At 44.9% G+C, this 15,826-nt stretch overlaps 1 protein-coding gene across 16 annotated transcripts in view; it reads left to right on the top strand.

Annotated features, from left to right (window-relative positions):
• Positions 1–15,826, top strand: part of SMARCA2 (SWI/SNF related BAF chromatin remodeling complex subunit ATPase 2) — a 128,982-nt gene that overhangs the window by 95,009 nt on the left and 18,147 nt on the right. For 14 of the 16 annotated variants that reach the window (XR_014542965.1, XM_083592785.1, XM_083592790.1 and 11 more), the window contains one exon: positions 4,678–4,895. Coding sequence is in view for 15 of the 16 variants with exons in the window: in XM_083592785.1 (XP_083448911.1) it covers positions 4,678–4,895 (218 nt within the window). In the remaining variant the exon portion in view is untranslated. Of the gene's footprint in view, positions 1–2,762; positions 2,874–3,585; positions 3,607–4,677; positions 4,896–15,826 lie in introns of those variants that run through there. The other 2 variants (XM_083592783.1, XM_083592784.1) reach the window with 2 other exon arrangements.

Here is a 15,826-nt window from a genome sequence, read left to right as displayed (position 1 = left end):
CAGCCTTTGGAAAATAGCGCAAGGAGTAGATCTTCTTCCTAGCGCAGTGGTGGCGAAGCTATGGCATGTGTGCCAATTTGAACTGTATTCGTTTCCCCCCCAGTGCTGATTTTCTTGAGTCAAAATGAGAGTACCCTAAAAAAAAAATAATTTAGAATAAAAGCACTGGTTTATACCATAAAATTATATATCAGTGGAAAGATAATTTAATGAAGAATATAATGCAGTAACTTTTATGAAGGATTATTTATTACAACAGCAGTCATAAAGAAGAAATGTGGAACAGACAGAAAAAATGAGATATACAGGTTAAATTGCCGTGTTGGCACTTCGCGATAAATACCGTATTTTTCGCTCCATAAGGCGCACCTGGCCATAAGGCACACCTACTTTTGGGGGGGGGGGAATTCAAGAAAAAAATATATGCGGCTCTTGGGGGCTTTTGCGGGAGGTGGGGGAAGTGAGAGAGCCTCGCTCTGTTTCATCCCCCACCTCCTGCAAAAGCCTGGGATAGCCGCGCGAAGCCTCCCCAGGGCAGCGGGATGAAGGCTCCCCGCTGCCCTGCAGAGGCTTCACGGGCTACCCCAGAGCTGCTCAGGAGCTTGTGGGGCTTGCGGTGGGGGGAAGCCTGGCTTTCCCAAACCGCCAGCCCCAAAGAGCAGGTTGGGGAGCAGCGGAAAGGCGTTGCACAGCTTTCCCGCTGCTCCCAGAGCTTGTGGGGCTGACGGTGGGAGAAGTCCGGCTTTCCCCCAGCCCCAAAGAGCTTGTCGGGGCTGGCGGGGGAAGCCCGGGTTCCCTCCCCCCAGCCCCAGGGACCACACATTCGCTCCATAAGACGCACAGACATTTCCCCTTAGATTTTAAGAGGGGGAAAGTGCGTCTTATGGAGCGAAAAATACGGTAAGTGGGCTTTGGCTTGCAGTTTTGGCACTCAGTCTCTAAAAGGTTCACCACCACTGTTCTAGAGCTTGAAACGTCCTTGGTCATCTTCCAAACACACTTGCCTTTCCCCCCATCCTTTTAAATTCCACGACCTCCTTGGCTTAATTCTGGGCAAAATGTTCAGCTGGTAAGGAAATGCGGCTTAAGACGAGTGTCTTCGGAAGCTGAGATGGGAACAAGCCTTTTGCTTCTCCCGTGGAAGCTCAAGGAGACCATTTAACCCAAACTAGAAAAGTATGCTTTTTCAGGATATTAAACCAACCTCAGAACTGTGTTTTAATACTGTGGCTTGTTCCAAAGTTGGTTTCCCCAGTTTCCCAGTTCAGACAGCACAGAAAACAATGGCAAATTGGAGAGTTCCCAGTTTGCTTGCATTTGTGGACAAAGGACCTGTTCGTATCTTGTCCCCAAACTTCATCCCAACCCCCTTTTGCAACCAAATTGTGCTGCTGGTATAAAATCTCCTCTTTTTTCCTTTTTTTTATTGTGGAGTAATAGGTGCTAAGTTGATTAATATAGGGTCGTATGAGCATTAAACTCTGCAATTTCAGTGTTTTTGGGTGTGGAAGTTATCGGTGGTTTTGAGTGCTCAGACTGTGTTTTGTGTGGGTGTTTGTAAATAAAGATGCATTTAAATTTGTTTGTGGACCAAAGCCAAGGTTTGTAGGGAATCAAAGCTAATCATGTTTTGTATCCATTGTCTTTTGTGACCAGAGGACCCCCCCCCCAAGATATTTCAGTTCCAGAGGCCAAAAATCAAAATGACCCTGAGGAATAAAATTAGACAAAGTTCTTGGGAGCCCTACTTGTTGAATAATCATTCTCTAAGCAACATAATATATGAAATTATCACGTGACTAAGAATGGCAATGCTCGGTTGTATTTTGGCTTTTTAAAAAAGTGAACTTGACTTCTGTAACAAATATGCCATTAATAAATTCAAGTTCGGCTCGACCTGCTATAACTGAATTGTGTAGCTGGTACTGAAAATCTTTGATCTGATTAAAATAGTGTTAATTTGCATGGATTGTCAATAGAATGCAGAATACCAGTTTCTAGGATTAAGAGGTTAAATTTAAATTATTGGGAAGTCGTCACAAAAGAATGGTCAGCATCCATATGCTACCCACAGATTTATAGAACTCGTAAATTCTAATATGCATATATCTGCTGGGTGAAAATGATATAATTTTTATTCAGATCCCTTTTGAAATCTTGCTAGCCATCAGCACATCCAAGCAGCCTTTTAGGTGTGGCACCTGAGAGCATGAGAAGGTGGCAGTGGGATTTGGGTATGTGGTATTTTGCGGGATGCACATGCTAAAAACAGAAATATTCCGTTCCTTACGCTTTTGTCTCAAAGGCATGTTAAATCAGGAAGATTTTCGAAGTGCTGCTGTTTTTAGCAATCCCTGCACCTCCAAATGTAAGAGAACAATGAAGCATCTTTGTGTGTGTGGTGCAGCTTTAAAACACACGCCTCTCTGTTTTGCTTTTTTTAAAAAGCGTGTGTTTATATCCCTTGGATTTTTTAAAAAAATTAATGTACTGTAATTAAAAAGCTTCCGGGAAACTGCCCTCCCCCCCCTTCCAAAGAAAATAATAATAATAATTCCTGATTTGAGTTCCTGGAATAATAAGGGGGAAATATGATAAGTACTTGTCAATATTAAATCAGGCTGGAGGAAGGAGGCTGCAGGCCTTGTGGAAGGTAGAATGAAACAGCAGAATTGAGCCCCTACAACCCTCTCAGGATTGCATTTTCCGTAAAATAAAATTACTTGTGTATGAAAACATAGCCTTTCCCGGGCTCTCTTTTCCCCCCTGATCAGCTGATGAAGAGACTAGCAGCTCGCTGCTTTGCTGGCTTGTTAATTTTATCCCCACTAACTGTGATTTCCGATAGCCGGCCTGCTGCTGATAGTGGTAAGGTAAATATCCTTTTTCCTTGCTGTCGTGGAGATTCAGTCGAGCGGCATCCCGGGCATGCCTAGGTGTGCGCCGCATCCCAGGCCGGTGTGTGTTGCTGCTGCGTTTTCCGTGCACAAACGAGGGATTAAGGGGAGCAATGGCATTAACTGTTGACAGCCTTGCATGCTGCATTTACGATGAGCCTCCGAGATTTGCAGAACAGTTTCCTTTGCTTAAATCTCCGCTAGCTGCTGGTATGTGTGCACCGGGGTGTCCTGCTTGAGCCAAATGAATATTCATGAATTTGTGTGCAGATAATTCTTTTTTTCCCTTCTTCTTCTTCTTCTTCTTTTTCTGCTCCTTCCTTCCTTCCTTCCTTCTTCCTTCCTCCTCCTCCTCCTAACTCATCCGATCTCCAGCTCCTTCTCCGAATGCAGTGGAAGCAGGATGGAAATTGTCTTTTGATGATTCAGGCCTGGCATCCAGGCACTCCCTCTGGATTGTGTGTGCATTCATGTTCGTCTGTGGATTTCCACATTGCAGGATGAATAGGAAGCAGGTTGTTCTGCGTCTCTGACATGCCCGCCTGCTTTGTGTGGTGCACCAGGTTTTGTGCACAAAACGTTTGGCGAGAGAGACGTTGCGCCCAAGTGAAAGAAATTGTGCCTGGGCTGCAATCACTCTTTGTGTATTGATTGTTGCACTCACATGTTCATAAATATTAGCCATGTTTGGTGCTGTGGAAAAATGAAGGTAATTGCCTGATGATTAGAGCTCTTTCAGCTCTGAGAAAAAGGATTGATTATCATGTGCATGTATTGCAGGGAGCACAGGAAAGCAACAGGGACAATGTCAACATTGGTGTTTTGAGAAAGCCTTCAGCACAAAAACGGAGGTGATTTATTTTTAAAAATCAGGATTTTTTTTCTTTCTTTCTTCCCTCTAATATCTTTGTCATTTTCATGTCCTGGAAGACTAAACCGTCCCACATCTCTGGGCTTTTTCTTCTGTTTTCTTAAACCAAAGAAAGTTCAGCTTCTGTGATTGTCACACATGGATTTCTTAGACAGTGTGGACAGATTTCCTTTAAAACAGGTTTGTTTTTATAGCAATTTCCACCCTCTCACTGCATAGTGCTGCTGCCTGAGGTTCACAGCACACATTTGCAGGTAAATTTTGAACTAGTGAATGTTGTTTGATTCGTGTTTGCGTGGTGTCATTTTCCTCACCCCACAGTGCCAATATTCTTTGCTGCACAACAATGCATTGTCCAATACTTATGCATTGTCAGTGGTCAAGACCTTAGCTGAATATTGCATTTGTGGCGTTTTAGGTGTGTAATTTGAACTGATTTGAAAATTCTGTTTGAAAATTTCTAATTGAAAGAATCTGGCTTGTTACTTCTTTGTTCAGAAAGGGAAATTCATATAATGTATGCGGGTGAATGTGTTTTGAAGAGAATTCCCCGCCCTTTTTAATGATTGCTTTGTCTATAAATATGTATTGAAAATGATGTATGAATGTACATATTAAAATATATTGATCATTCATTGAGTGTGCATGCAGACAGTTGGAACTTCAATGGCCTTTGTTGGGGTGTGGCCTTAACGCTCTACAGTTGAATGGATTACTCCGACAAAATTGTTACTTTGGTTTTACGTTTAGCTCCGCTGATTTCCCCTAATATTTATATTTGGACTTCTGCTTCTGGATTGATTCGTTTTATCCTTCAGAATTGTCTGCACCTTGCAGAGATTATAATATATATAGCATCCATTGGCGTCTTCGATTTTGCAAATAATTTTTTCTACTTTCCTAATTAAGGCAATCGAAGACGGCAACTTGGAGGAAATGGAAGAAGAAGTTCGGCTTAAGAAACGGAAAAGGAGGAGAAATGTAGACAAAGATTCGGGCAAAGAGGATGGAGAGAAGGCGAAAAAAAGGAGAGGAAGGCCGCCGGCGGAGAAATTGTCACCTAACCCTCCTAAGCTGACGAAGCAGATGAATGCCATCATTGATACTGTTATCAATTACAAAGACAGGTGAGCTCATATTTACCCACGTCAGTTCCTTGTTTTCTTTGTAAAGACTTACTTGCTCGGAAATAGGTGTATTTTATACACACACATGTATTATTCTTATGTGTCAGTATTAAATGCATCATTTATTGAACTATTTCATGCCACTTTTCAGGGCAGAAAAGCTCTCCCATGGCAGCGAACCAACAAAACCGCCATGTTTTAAAAGTAGGATATAAATGTAAAATAGTAACATAAAAAAACACAGTTCCTCCACACATCTATTCAGCGCTTTCACAGCATCCCAGGGACTAGGAGAGGAAATGAACAGCCTGTCGTCTGATTCCACCTAGCCCAAACCTCCAAATTCCTTCTCAGCAGCTTCATGTAGTATTTAAAAAGCACTGGGGACAAGATGGAACCCAGAAGCCGTGGAGCAGAACCGGTGTTCGAAACTCCCCTTGTTCCAGGTGCATTTTGCGGTGGGGAATTTCATTCAAAGTGAGCAGTTTCTGAGCTCTGGGTGCAATCCTGCACCTAAGATTTCAGATTGAAACTGCAGAGTGGAAGGAAAGGAGTAGCTTTTTCTGCCTCCCCACTTCCAGCTACTCTCTGAAGACTGGAGAAGAGACCCTCTTCAGAATATTAGGTGGGTGGGCAGGGGAAGGACCAGAACGTGTGAACAATGAAAATGAACATGATATTTTAGCTGCAGTTCATTCATTTTCAGCTTTGTATTCTTGTTACAAAAAAGTGTGCCTAGACATTTCGTTGTTGCGCCCATAACCTGGTTTAAGGTGCCCTTGAGCTCCTAGCTTTCCTATCTCAGTTTCTAGCCCTGAGCAGAGCAGGGGTGTCCCAGCATCACCTTCTGGCTCCATCCCTCCCAAGAGGATGGCAGAATTAATAGTATATTTTCAATAGAAACTAGGGGCAATATGGAATTACTCTCCTTCTTGCACAGAGTGATTATTATTATTTTATTTATTTATTTATTTATCTATCTATCTATCTATCTATCTATCTATTTACTGAATTTATATAATGCCCTATACCTGGAGGTCTCGGGGCGGTTCACAGAACAAAACCAAAATATAAAACCACAAAATATATAATCAAAATAAAAACAACAACCCAATACCCGCCCTCTCCCAAAAACCCACATTTTAAAAGGGCATAGGATGTCAGTCAAATCAACCAAAGGCCTGGTTAAAAAGGAACGAACTTCCCTGGGGAGAGCATTCCACAGATAGGGAGCCACCACAGAGAAGGCCCTGTTCTGGTGTTGCCACCCTCCGGACCTCTCCAGGAGGAGGCACCCAAAGGAGGGCCTCAGAAGATGATCTCAGGGTCTGGGTAGGTTCAGATGGAAAAAGGTGGTCCTTAAGGTATTGCGGTCCTGAGCTGTGATGGGAAAATGCATTAGGTAGTGAGGATAGGAGTTGGGTTTGACAGTTAGGGGTGCCATTCACAACATCTACGGGGTCTTCAATATCTTGGGGAAAGCTCCCATTCATTTGACAAACCATGTCATCTACTCCAGCAAGATATTTGAGTAGTGCAGTCTTGAGCATTTCAGAAAGATTTTTAAAAAGAGATATTGGCAGTGCTGAAGATGGTATCTCCAATTTCTGTTATTCTGACATTACAATCCAATGCACGTTTAGCCAGAGTGGTTTATATCCAAGGAAGCGGATCTGATAAGTGCCACTTACAGGACAAAGGTTCCTCACAGCTTTGTTTGCAAAAGTATCGGTTTCTGGCTAAAATACATTCCTGGAGCATAACTATTCTTTAGTTCTCTGGGGTGGAGAGCAGTGTGTGACGTTCAGCATCCATTGCATCTAGTAAAAAGAAAGTGTTTTGAATATCCTTAAACGTGTTTGAGGTATTTAGTATTTATATTAAAAAAGTAAGCCATTGCTTTACCTACTTCTTCCACTTCCAAAATACTTCTTCCTAGGAGTCTACACACTTCCTGTTCCTGTTCCTTTTCTTTATGCAGTGCAAATGACAAGGATAATGCCTTTTAAAGACATGAAGTTGTCTCTCTTTGACGTTAGTATCAAAGCAGAATTCGCTTCTGCATGGTGGCTCAAACCTACCGAGTTTCATGAGGCTCACACACAGTTTAACGTTTCTAAAGATTGCCGGTACTAAAACTAGGACCTTTTAAAAGCAGAAACCCAGTTTTCTCTTGTGTAGGATAATGTGTTCCAGATTTGGTGTTCAGATCTTGGCTGCATGGAGACGCCATGCTAAACTTCCCACGGGCTCAGCCATGGTGGCCGTGAGGCAGAGATGGGATGCTTTCAATTCTGGTTTCAATGTATCGCAGCAGAGCTGGCCCAATACACTTCGTGGCTTGAGTCAAAACAAAAAATGGCACTCCTTCAGCATCTCTCCATCACCTGAGGGGACTGGGAATGGCCGAGGGAAGCCCTGGCACACTGAAGGGGGCAGTGGCAGCCCCACTCTTCCCAGGTAGCGGGGGGCAAGCATTCCGAGCTCCTGGGGAGCTGGATCTGCCCCCCTCCCAGCCGTCGCCCAACTGCCTCCCCAAGCAAGATGGGCAGACGAGCCCTGGACCACTGTGTCAGGTGCTGTCCAAACCTTAAACTGTGGTTTATCGTTACTACAGCTTGTTGAAATGTTTAAGGTAGGCATGTCCAAAGTCCATTTCGGGGGCCTAATCTGGCCCGCCAGTCAGTTTAATCCAGTCCCTATGGCAGTTTATTTCCTGGGGTAAAATCCTAAGAAAACCTCAACAGCTTTAATCCTAAAAAAACCACAACAACTTCAGTCCTAAAAAAAAAAGTTAACAACTTTGGTTGGCCGTTTGGTCGGCCCTCGCGGCCCTTCAATTCATCAAATCTGGCCCTCTTTGAAAAAGGTTTGGACACCACTGGTTTAAGGAAAATTGTACTGAAGAACAGCTCAGCTTTTTGGATTCAGATGGCATGTCAGGTTGTGGTTAATCAAAAATGGAAGCAAAGGCTTCTCAGCTCTTTCTCATGGCCACAGAGCAGAGAAGAAGAGTTTGGATTTGATATCCCGCTTTATCACTACCCGAAGGAGTCTCAAAGCGACTAACAATCCCTTTTCCCCTTCCAACCCCACCACAAACACTCTGTGAGGTGAGTGAGGCTGAGAGACTTCAGAGAAGTGTGACTAGCGCAAGGTCACCCAGCAGCTGCATGTGGAGGAGCAGGGAATCGAACCCGGTTCACCAGATTACAAGTCCACTGCTCTTCACCACTACACCACACTGACTCCCTGGGATGAGGCGAGGCTCATTTTCATCACTTTGGTTTATCGCAGGGTTTCCCAAACTTGGGTCTTCCCCTGTTTTGGGACTACAACTCCCATCATCCCTGACCGCTGGTCCTGCTAGCTAGGGATGATGGGAGTTGTAGTTCAAAAACAGCTGGAGACCTAAGTTTGGGAAACCCTGGTTTACTGAGCCACATACTGGTTCAGTGACATCTTGGAAGAACAGTCTGTTGCTTAAATATTTTCTTAAGCCTGCCTAGATAGCACATTTTTTTTATATGGATGATATGGACAATTTTGCAACCATAACATGAAAACGTTAGTAAACTCTGCATATAGATGACCCTGTGTTTCCTAGAATTTGTGGGGTTTTGTGTTTAATATACTATGCGTTGGTTTTTTACCATTGCATTCTTTCAGATTTTCTCCCTAAAGAAATGAGAACATTCCAAATTTTACATGTACTTTTACGTGTAAGGTGGAAAACATAAAATTTGTATTCAAATTCCTTTTTGCCCAACATAAGCAGACCATCAGAAATATTTTGGATTTTGCATATAGCCTACATTGGTGTGTGATCCAAGTTTATCTTAAACCGACTTGCATAATATCCTGGCTAACTTGTGTGTTCCTTGCTGTGATTAATTTGTTAATGAATTTGTTTATCCCCCTTGGAAGTAACGTAGAAGTTTATTCCTCTAGAAAGGGTTCGGTGATACGTATCTGCATTGTACAACTTGTCAAACTCAAGTAAGAGTGGCTGGATTGTGAATATGAGCCCCTTAATGAGAGAGATGAGTGATTTGAGAAATAGCAAACAAATAGTGTCCCCTTGTGGCTTTGTGCATATTAAAATTCTGATCCTGTTATCTGGTCCCCAGACAGAGCATCAAAACAGATAACTTCTTAAGGGGAGCTCATTGGAAGATGTAATTCATAACTCAGCAACGCTTGAGGTTATTTTGAAGGTTCAAAACAAAAACCTGTTCGGTAAAGCTTTTGTAAAAATCGGCTGTTGTGAAGAAAAACATGTTGCATCTTTTTTTCCAGTGTTGACGTCATGTCGGTTGACAACATCTTTAAGCTATGCGCTGTCCACAACAGGGGTTGTCAACCTGGTCCCTACCGCCCACTAGTGGGCGTTTTTGGATTCTAGGTGGGCAGTAGGGGGTGTTGGGAAAACGCCCTGGGGGTGCCTTGCAAGCCCCCAGAACTCTGAGCGTCCTCTGGTAAGCACAGCTCTAGAAAAGGCATCTCCCTTCCAGTGCTCTTCTAATGACATACATTATAATGATATATGCACACAAAGCTATTGTTTTCCCAGTAGTGATGTATGGAAGTGAGAGCTGGACCATAAAGAAGGCTGATCGCCGAAGAATTGATGCTTTTGAATGCTGGTGCCGGAGGAGACTCTTGAGAGTCCCATGGACTGCAAGAAGATCAAACCTCTCCATTCTTAAGGAAATCAGCCCTGAGTGCTCACTGGAAGGACAGATCCTGAAGCTGAGGCTCCAGTACTTTGGCCACCTCATGAGAAGAGAAGACTCCCTGGAAAAGACCCTGATGTTGGGAAAGATGGAGGGCACAAGGAGAAGGGGACAACAGATGACAAGATGGTTAGACAGTGTTCTTGAAGCTACCAACATGAGTCTGACCAAACTGTGGGAGGCAGTGGAAGACAGGAGTGCCTGGGGTGCTCTGGTCCATGGGGTCACAAAGAGTCGGACACGACTAAACAACAAACAAAGCTTCTGGCATAAGACAGCAAGAAGTGTGAGACATCGTAGAGCTAATCTACTATTTATTTACACACTACTTACAGACATAAGGACACGGGTGGCGCTGTGGGTTAAACCACTGAGCCTCTTGGGCTTGCCGGCGGTTCGAATCCCCATGACGGGGTGAGCTCCCGTTGCTCGGTCCCTGCTCCGGCCAACCTAGCAGTTCAAAAGCACGTCAAAGTGCAAATAGATAAATAGGTACCACTCCAGCGGGAAGGTAAACGGCGTTTCCGTGCGCTGCTCTGGTTCGCCAGAAGCGGCTTAGTCATGCTGGCCACATGACCCGGAAGCTGTACGCCAGCTCCTTCGGCCAATAAAGCGAGATGAGCACCGCAACCCCAGAGTCGGTCACGACTGGACCTAATGGTCAGGGGTCCCTTTACCTTTACCTTTATTTACAGCCAACAGCATAATGGCGTCCGTTCTCTCCAGCTCTGAGAGAACAACAGGCACAAGTAAAAGCGAAAGTACATAGCAAAGTCCCTACAGCGGAAGAGATAAGGTTGTTTATGTTTCCCACACTCTTCTCAGACAGGCATGTGATTTACACCAATCACAAATGCAGCATCGGAGGAGTGAAATTGCTAACAGGGGATCTACGACACAAGCTGAATCCTCCTTCCATCGAGCACTGGTGGGCAGTAAGGAAATTTGACCATCAAGAAAGATGCATTAGTGGGCAGTAGGTATAAAAAGGTTGACTACCCCTGTTCTCCAAGTTTGGGAAGGGACACCCTGCAAGACATTGTCCACGCTAAAAGACAGGGTCACATTCATCTCTGCAGGCGTTTCTCTCCTTGCAATGTCAGGAAATGTGAGATGTCCCTGGGGAATTCTCTGGTCTTGCTTACTCCTGACGGCCCCGTTTGGAGAGTTGTATCATGGCTCAGCAGGGTGGATTTGATTTAAATCAAATCGATTTAAATCACGATTTAAATCGCTAGTCAGTAAGACTTGATTTAAATATTTTTTTTAAGAGAAAGACTCATTCTTGCTTAATATTTACAATATCTTAATCTTTAATATCTTAATATTTACAACCAGATGAAGGTTTCATTTTGGAATAATAAGTTTTCAGAGTAGTTTTTACAGTTATATCAAAAATTACTGATTTGGTTATACTATTAGAAATACATGGAGTGATAATTATGAAATTGTTGTGAGGTTTAATAAGTTAACTGTGTTTATATTTGGACAACTTTTCTGCTGTGCTTTATTGGAAGGAGGAAAATAATCATTTCCTTAATGACAATTTAAACAATTTACTTAACTAAGACAATAACGGTATAGCATATGTATCCATGTTTGTTAACTGATGTGGCTAAACGATTTTTGAAATAAAAAATTTAGACTTGAGTTTTAGCACACATGAAAAACTTTAAAAAATCCTTATTTCCTGATGAATAGCCTTTGGACTCTAATGTAACTTAAATAGAAAACTACCTTTAGAAAGATTATTCCTCCAAAAGCATTTTATTTTAAAAATCCAATTGAAATAAAAGAAATCTGATTTAAATTTTAAAAATCCATTTTTAAAAAATCATTGATTTTTATCCACCCTGTGAGTTAGGAAGCGAAGATTCTGACTTTGTCCATTTACGTGGCCCCTCCTCTCAACCAGGGAGCCCCTAAGGCACTGCGGCTCCCCAGTTTGGATGACACAGAAAGCTGCCGTCATTTAGAGCTTTTCCTGAATGACACATTCATTTTCCTAAATAATCACAGAGGTTTGGTGGGAAGGCCAACGGTTCCCTTCATATCTGGGTTGACTAAATGGAGATGGGCTTGTTCACCGTGACCAGCTTAGATTGCACAACAGACACATGAGTTTGCTATCTGTTCGCAAAACTCGAGTGAGCTCAGAAGTAGCCTTATCCCATTGATTCAGTGTTTGTAAAATTAAAAACACGGGCGCTTCCTTCTCTTTTTATAGCAGCGAGTTAGAAATGGGAGTGTTTTCCTGAATGTCCCTCCTCCCCGTTTGGCCCTCGGGAGTCGAGGACCCCACCCCGCAACCACATGTGCAGAGTGCTTTTGCCTGGCAGAAATGTATCCTTGATCTTCTCTGCTGCCCCTTGCTCACCACTGGGGAAGGTGGAGAGGTCTGGGGGGTGGAGAAATCTAGGGTTTTTGCATGGCTGGAACACAACCTGCCATGCAAGGGAAAGTTTCCCCTCCACCACCACTTTTGCCCTTTGGACATCTGCCCCCCACCGCTGTCATGAAGCCTCAGGAAGGTTGCCCAAGGAGGAATAAAGCCATGGAGCCAGAAGAGGTTCCCCAACCCGAGTTTTTTGCTTAGTTAGGATTTTAAAAAGTAGGTGAGAGATTACTGACATGAGTCCAAAATGTGGATTTGTAATATTGCAGAAGCCTATTTTGCCCATTATAATGAAAACAAAATTAATGATGACCCAGAACAGGGACAAAACATGAAATGCCATCATCCCGAATCCTGAGGTGTGCTTCTGGATGTTGTATGAAACAGTCAGTGGCGAACTAATGCCAGGGTACTGGAAGAAGCAAAGATCACCAGTGTTGATTCTAAAGCCTCAACTTTGTTGGACTGCTCATGTTGTGCGGATGCCTGATTATCGTCCTCCAAAGCAACTCCTCTACTCCGAAATTAAAAATGGAAAGTGTAATGCTGGTGGTCAACAAAAGAGGTTTAAAGACTGTCTCAAGGCAAATCTAAAAAATGTAGTATAAACACCAACAATTGGGAAACACTTGCCTGCGAGTGCTCCAGTTGGAGAACAGCCTTTTTCCAAAAGTGTCATGGGCTTTGAAGACACTCGAACTCAGGACACAAGGAAGAAACGTGCTAAGAGGAAGGCACGCTTGGCAAATCCACACCGTGATCAACTCCCGCCTGGAAACCCATTTCTCCACTGTGGAAGGACATGTGGATCCAGAATTGGCCTCCACAGTCACTTACGGACTCAGTGTTAAAACCGTGTTTATGGAAGACAATCTTACTCGGCTACGAGGGATCGCCAAAGAAGAAGTCAGTAAGTTACTTCGCTTTGCTAAACCTTTTTACACCAGCAAGAAGAGAGCAGGACCCCTCGCTGGGTTCTCCGTTTTCTCAACCTGATTGGTTCTAAATAAGGAGTACAGCGCACTCGCACCCTCATTCTTCCGGTTGTGCGCCCAGTGGCTGCACAAAGGGGCACTGCGCATCTTGAGCCTCTCTACCCTTGAGGGGATCCAGATCGGCCCGGCTTCTCCTGTCACTTGGGGGCCTTCAGTGCAGGCTGCATGGTGTGAGGCCAGGGCTGCAGGGTTGGCCTCCCCGGCCAGCAATCCCATAATGTGGGGGGCGGGCGGGAATGTTTGTGTGCGCATATCTCATGCCACATTTATTGGAGCTCAGTCTCTCCCTCCAGTCTTTGGAAGACTGAAAGAAGCAAAAATAGGTGCAGATCAATTCACTTGTTGCTTTCACCCCCACAGTCAAAGGGGGGTGGGGGTGGCGCACACTATTTTTTGTTCATTGAACACGCGATAATCCTTTTAGGAGACCCCCGAAGCAATATTTACAACTTCCACCTCTCACTTCCGCTTCCCTACAAAGGCAAACGGTCTCACTAAGAAAACTATCGTACTTAACTAAGGCCGGGATGGATTTTATTTCCTTCGTTCCTCAGGCCACTTTTGGTCACTTCCAACTAATTCTCTTCACTGGAGCTGGAGCCTGGATCATTTAAGTGGTGCGATGAATCAATAGGAGTGGCAAGGAGAGCTTTCAAGAGTTTGTTGGCCGTCGTTAGCCTTGTTACCCTCATGGCAACAAGTCCGTTATCCTCTGGGACGCAGCACTTCCTGGTACCAGGCTCCATCCGCAACTCTTTGGTCTCATTCAGGGGGGAAAGTCCCTGCTTGCCCAGGCAGAATTGCTGGGATTCCCAGTTGGTCATCCATGTTTCCTTTAATGCAAAGTCCCTTAGAACTGACCAGACGAGGGGTGTTTTCAGGCTCGGATTTGGGCATCCCTGTGAGATATTCCTCCGCTTCCCAGCCAGGGCAGGAGCCTTTGGGGGCGCTGCTTCTTAAGCATGGAGCGGGGGGCGCCCAGTTTCCTCAGAGCAGACGGGGGGCATTGTCAGTCTTCCCTGAGCATCTCCCACCAGCTCCTGCCCAAACAGTGAAAAATCGCTTCCTTACATCACTGAGCCATTCCCCCCCTCCCCAAGCACCCAGCTTGTTTTTACTCCCCACGTGGAATAAACTGCTGTTTCAGCCTTGGCCAGCTGAGATTAGGTCTGCTGCAGGATGGCTCCTCGATGGCAGAAGTTTGAGAATTTGCAGGTCCCGCTGGAACTCGAGCAGAGCCAGTGTGGTGTAGTGGTTAAGAGCGGTGGACTCGTAATCTGGTGAACCAGGTTCGCTTCCCCGCTCCTCCACATGCAGCTGCTGGGTGACCTTGGGCTAGTCACACTTCTCTGAAGTCTCTCAGCCCCACTCACCTCACAGAGTGTTTGTTGTGGGGGAGGAAGGGAAAGGACAATGTTAGCCATTTTGAGACTCCTTTGGGTAGTGATAAAGTGGGATATCAAATCCAAACTCCTCGCTAGGGAAGTGGCTGTTGCTCAAAACCCCCAATCCCACCCCTTAACTTCTCTGTCTCGGTCTCCAACTATCTTCGCCTCTTTTTTTTAGGGGAGGGGGCTAGTAACCAGCATCGGTGGCTGCCCATGTGTTCCATAGCTCTTCCAAGGAAAATCTGCCCCAGGTGGGACACAAGGGGAGAAAAAGGAAGCTTCTAAGTCTCAGTCTTGGAGTTGTAACAGGGTGAAGAAAGGCTATTTATTAGGGTCCAGTTTCTTGGGACAGTGGTTTAAAAAAAAACCCCAGGAAAAGAAAGAACCCTTTTCTTGGTTGAGTCCCCCTTTCAGCATGGTCTACCTCAGCTTCCCCTTGGAAACCTCCACTTTGGGGTCCCGTAGGTGGAGCTGGTGACACTCCTGACCTGATTCCCAAGGCTGCCTGGTGTGGCACCTGATTCCATTAAGACATGTCAGACCTGATCCAAGCAGCCCTTTCCAGATCGTAGAATTGTAGAGTTGAAAGAGACCCCTGAGAGAAATCCATTCCAACCCTCTGCAATGCAGGAGTCTCAGCTCAAGCGCCCATGACAGATGACCACCCAACCTCTGCTTAAAACCCTCCAAGGAAGGAGAGTCCACCACCTCCCGAGGGAGACCGTTCCTCTGTCGAACAGCTCTTCCTGTCAGAAAGTTCTTCCTGATGTTGAATCTCCTTCCTTGTCACTTGAAGCCACGGGTTCGAGTCTCCAGAGCAGGAGAAGACAAGCTTGCCACGCATTGCATTTCTTCAGTGTCAAGAAGTCCCTTCCAGAGATCCTTAAACAAGTCAAGGAAGAATGAACTAATGGTTAATGCATTTTGCCTTTTTTACTCAAGGGTTCTCAAGCCCTTTGCAAACAGGCGCTTGGCACAAACACTCCCAGTTCTCAGCTTGTGTCTTGGTTTTCCAAGCTTCTGTATCAACTTGGCTTGAACCCATTGTTGAGATATTCCGTTCCACCTTAAGGAACAGGCATGGTTGTTGTGTGTGACATGCCTGTTTACACTCCAGCACAGCTTGCTGGGAACTTCCATTTGTGTATTGCTTTTGCTGTCTTGCTTTGGACACGAAAGGGATCAGACATGTTTCCTTTTGTCCTGCTGTATGCTGAATAAGGGATGCGGGTGGCGCTGTGGGTTAAACCACAGAGCGTAGGACTTGCTGATCAGAAGGTCGGTGGTTCGAATCCCCACGACGGGGTGAGCTCCCGTTGCTTGGTCTCTGCTCCTGCCAACCTAGCAGTTCGAAAGCACATCAGAGTGCAAGTAGATAAATAGGTACCGCTCTGGCGGGAAGGTAAACGGCGTTTCC

The sequence above is a fragment of the Podarcis filfolensis genome, assembly GCF_964270895.1.
Source record: "Podarcis filfolensis genome assembly, chromosome: 17".
Taxonomy (NCBI): Eukaryota; Metazoa; Chordata; class Lepidosauria; order Squamata; family Lacertidae; genus Podarcis; species Podarcis filfolensis.
The sequence above is the reverse complement of the archived record's forward strand: the minus strand, read 5'-3'. Positions and strand labels throughout refer to the sequence as shown.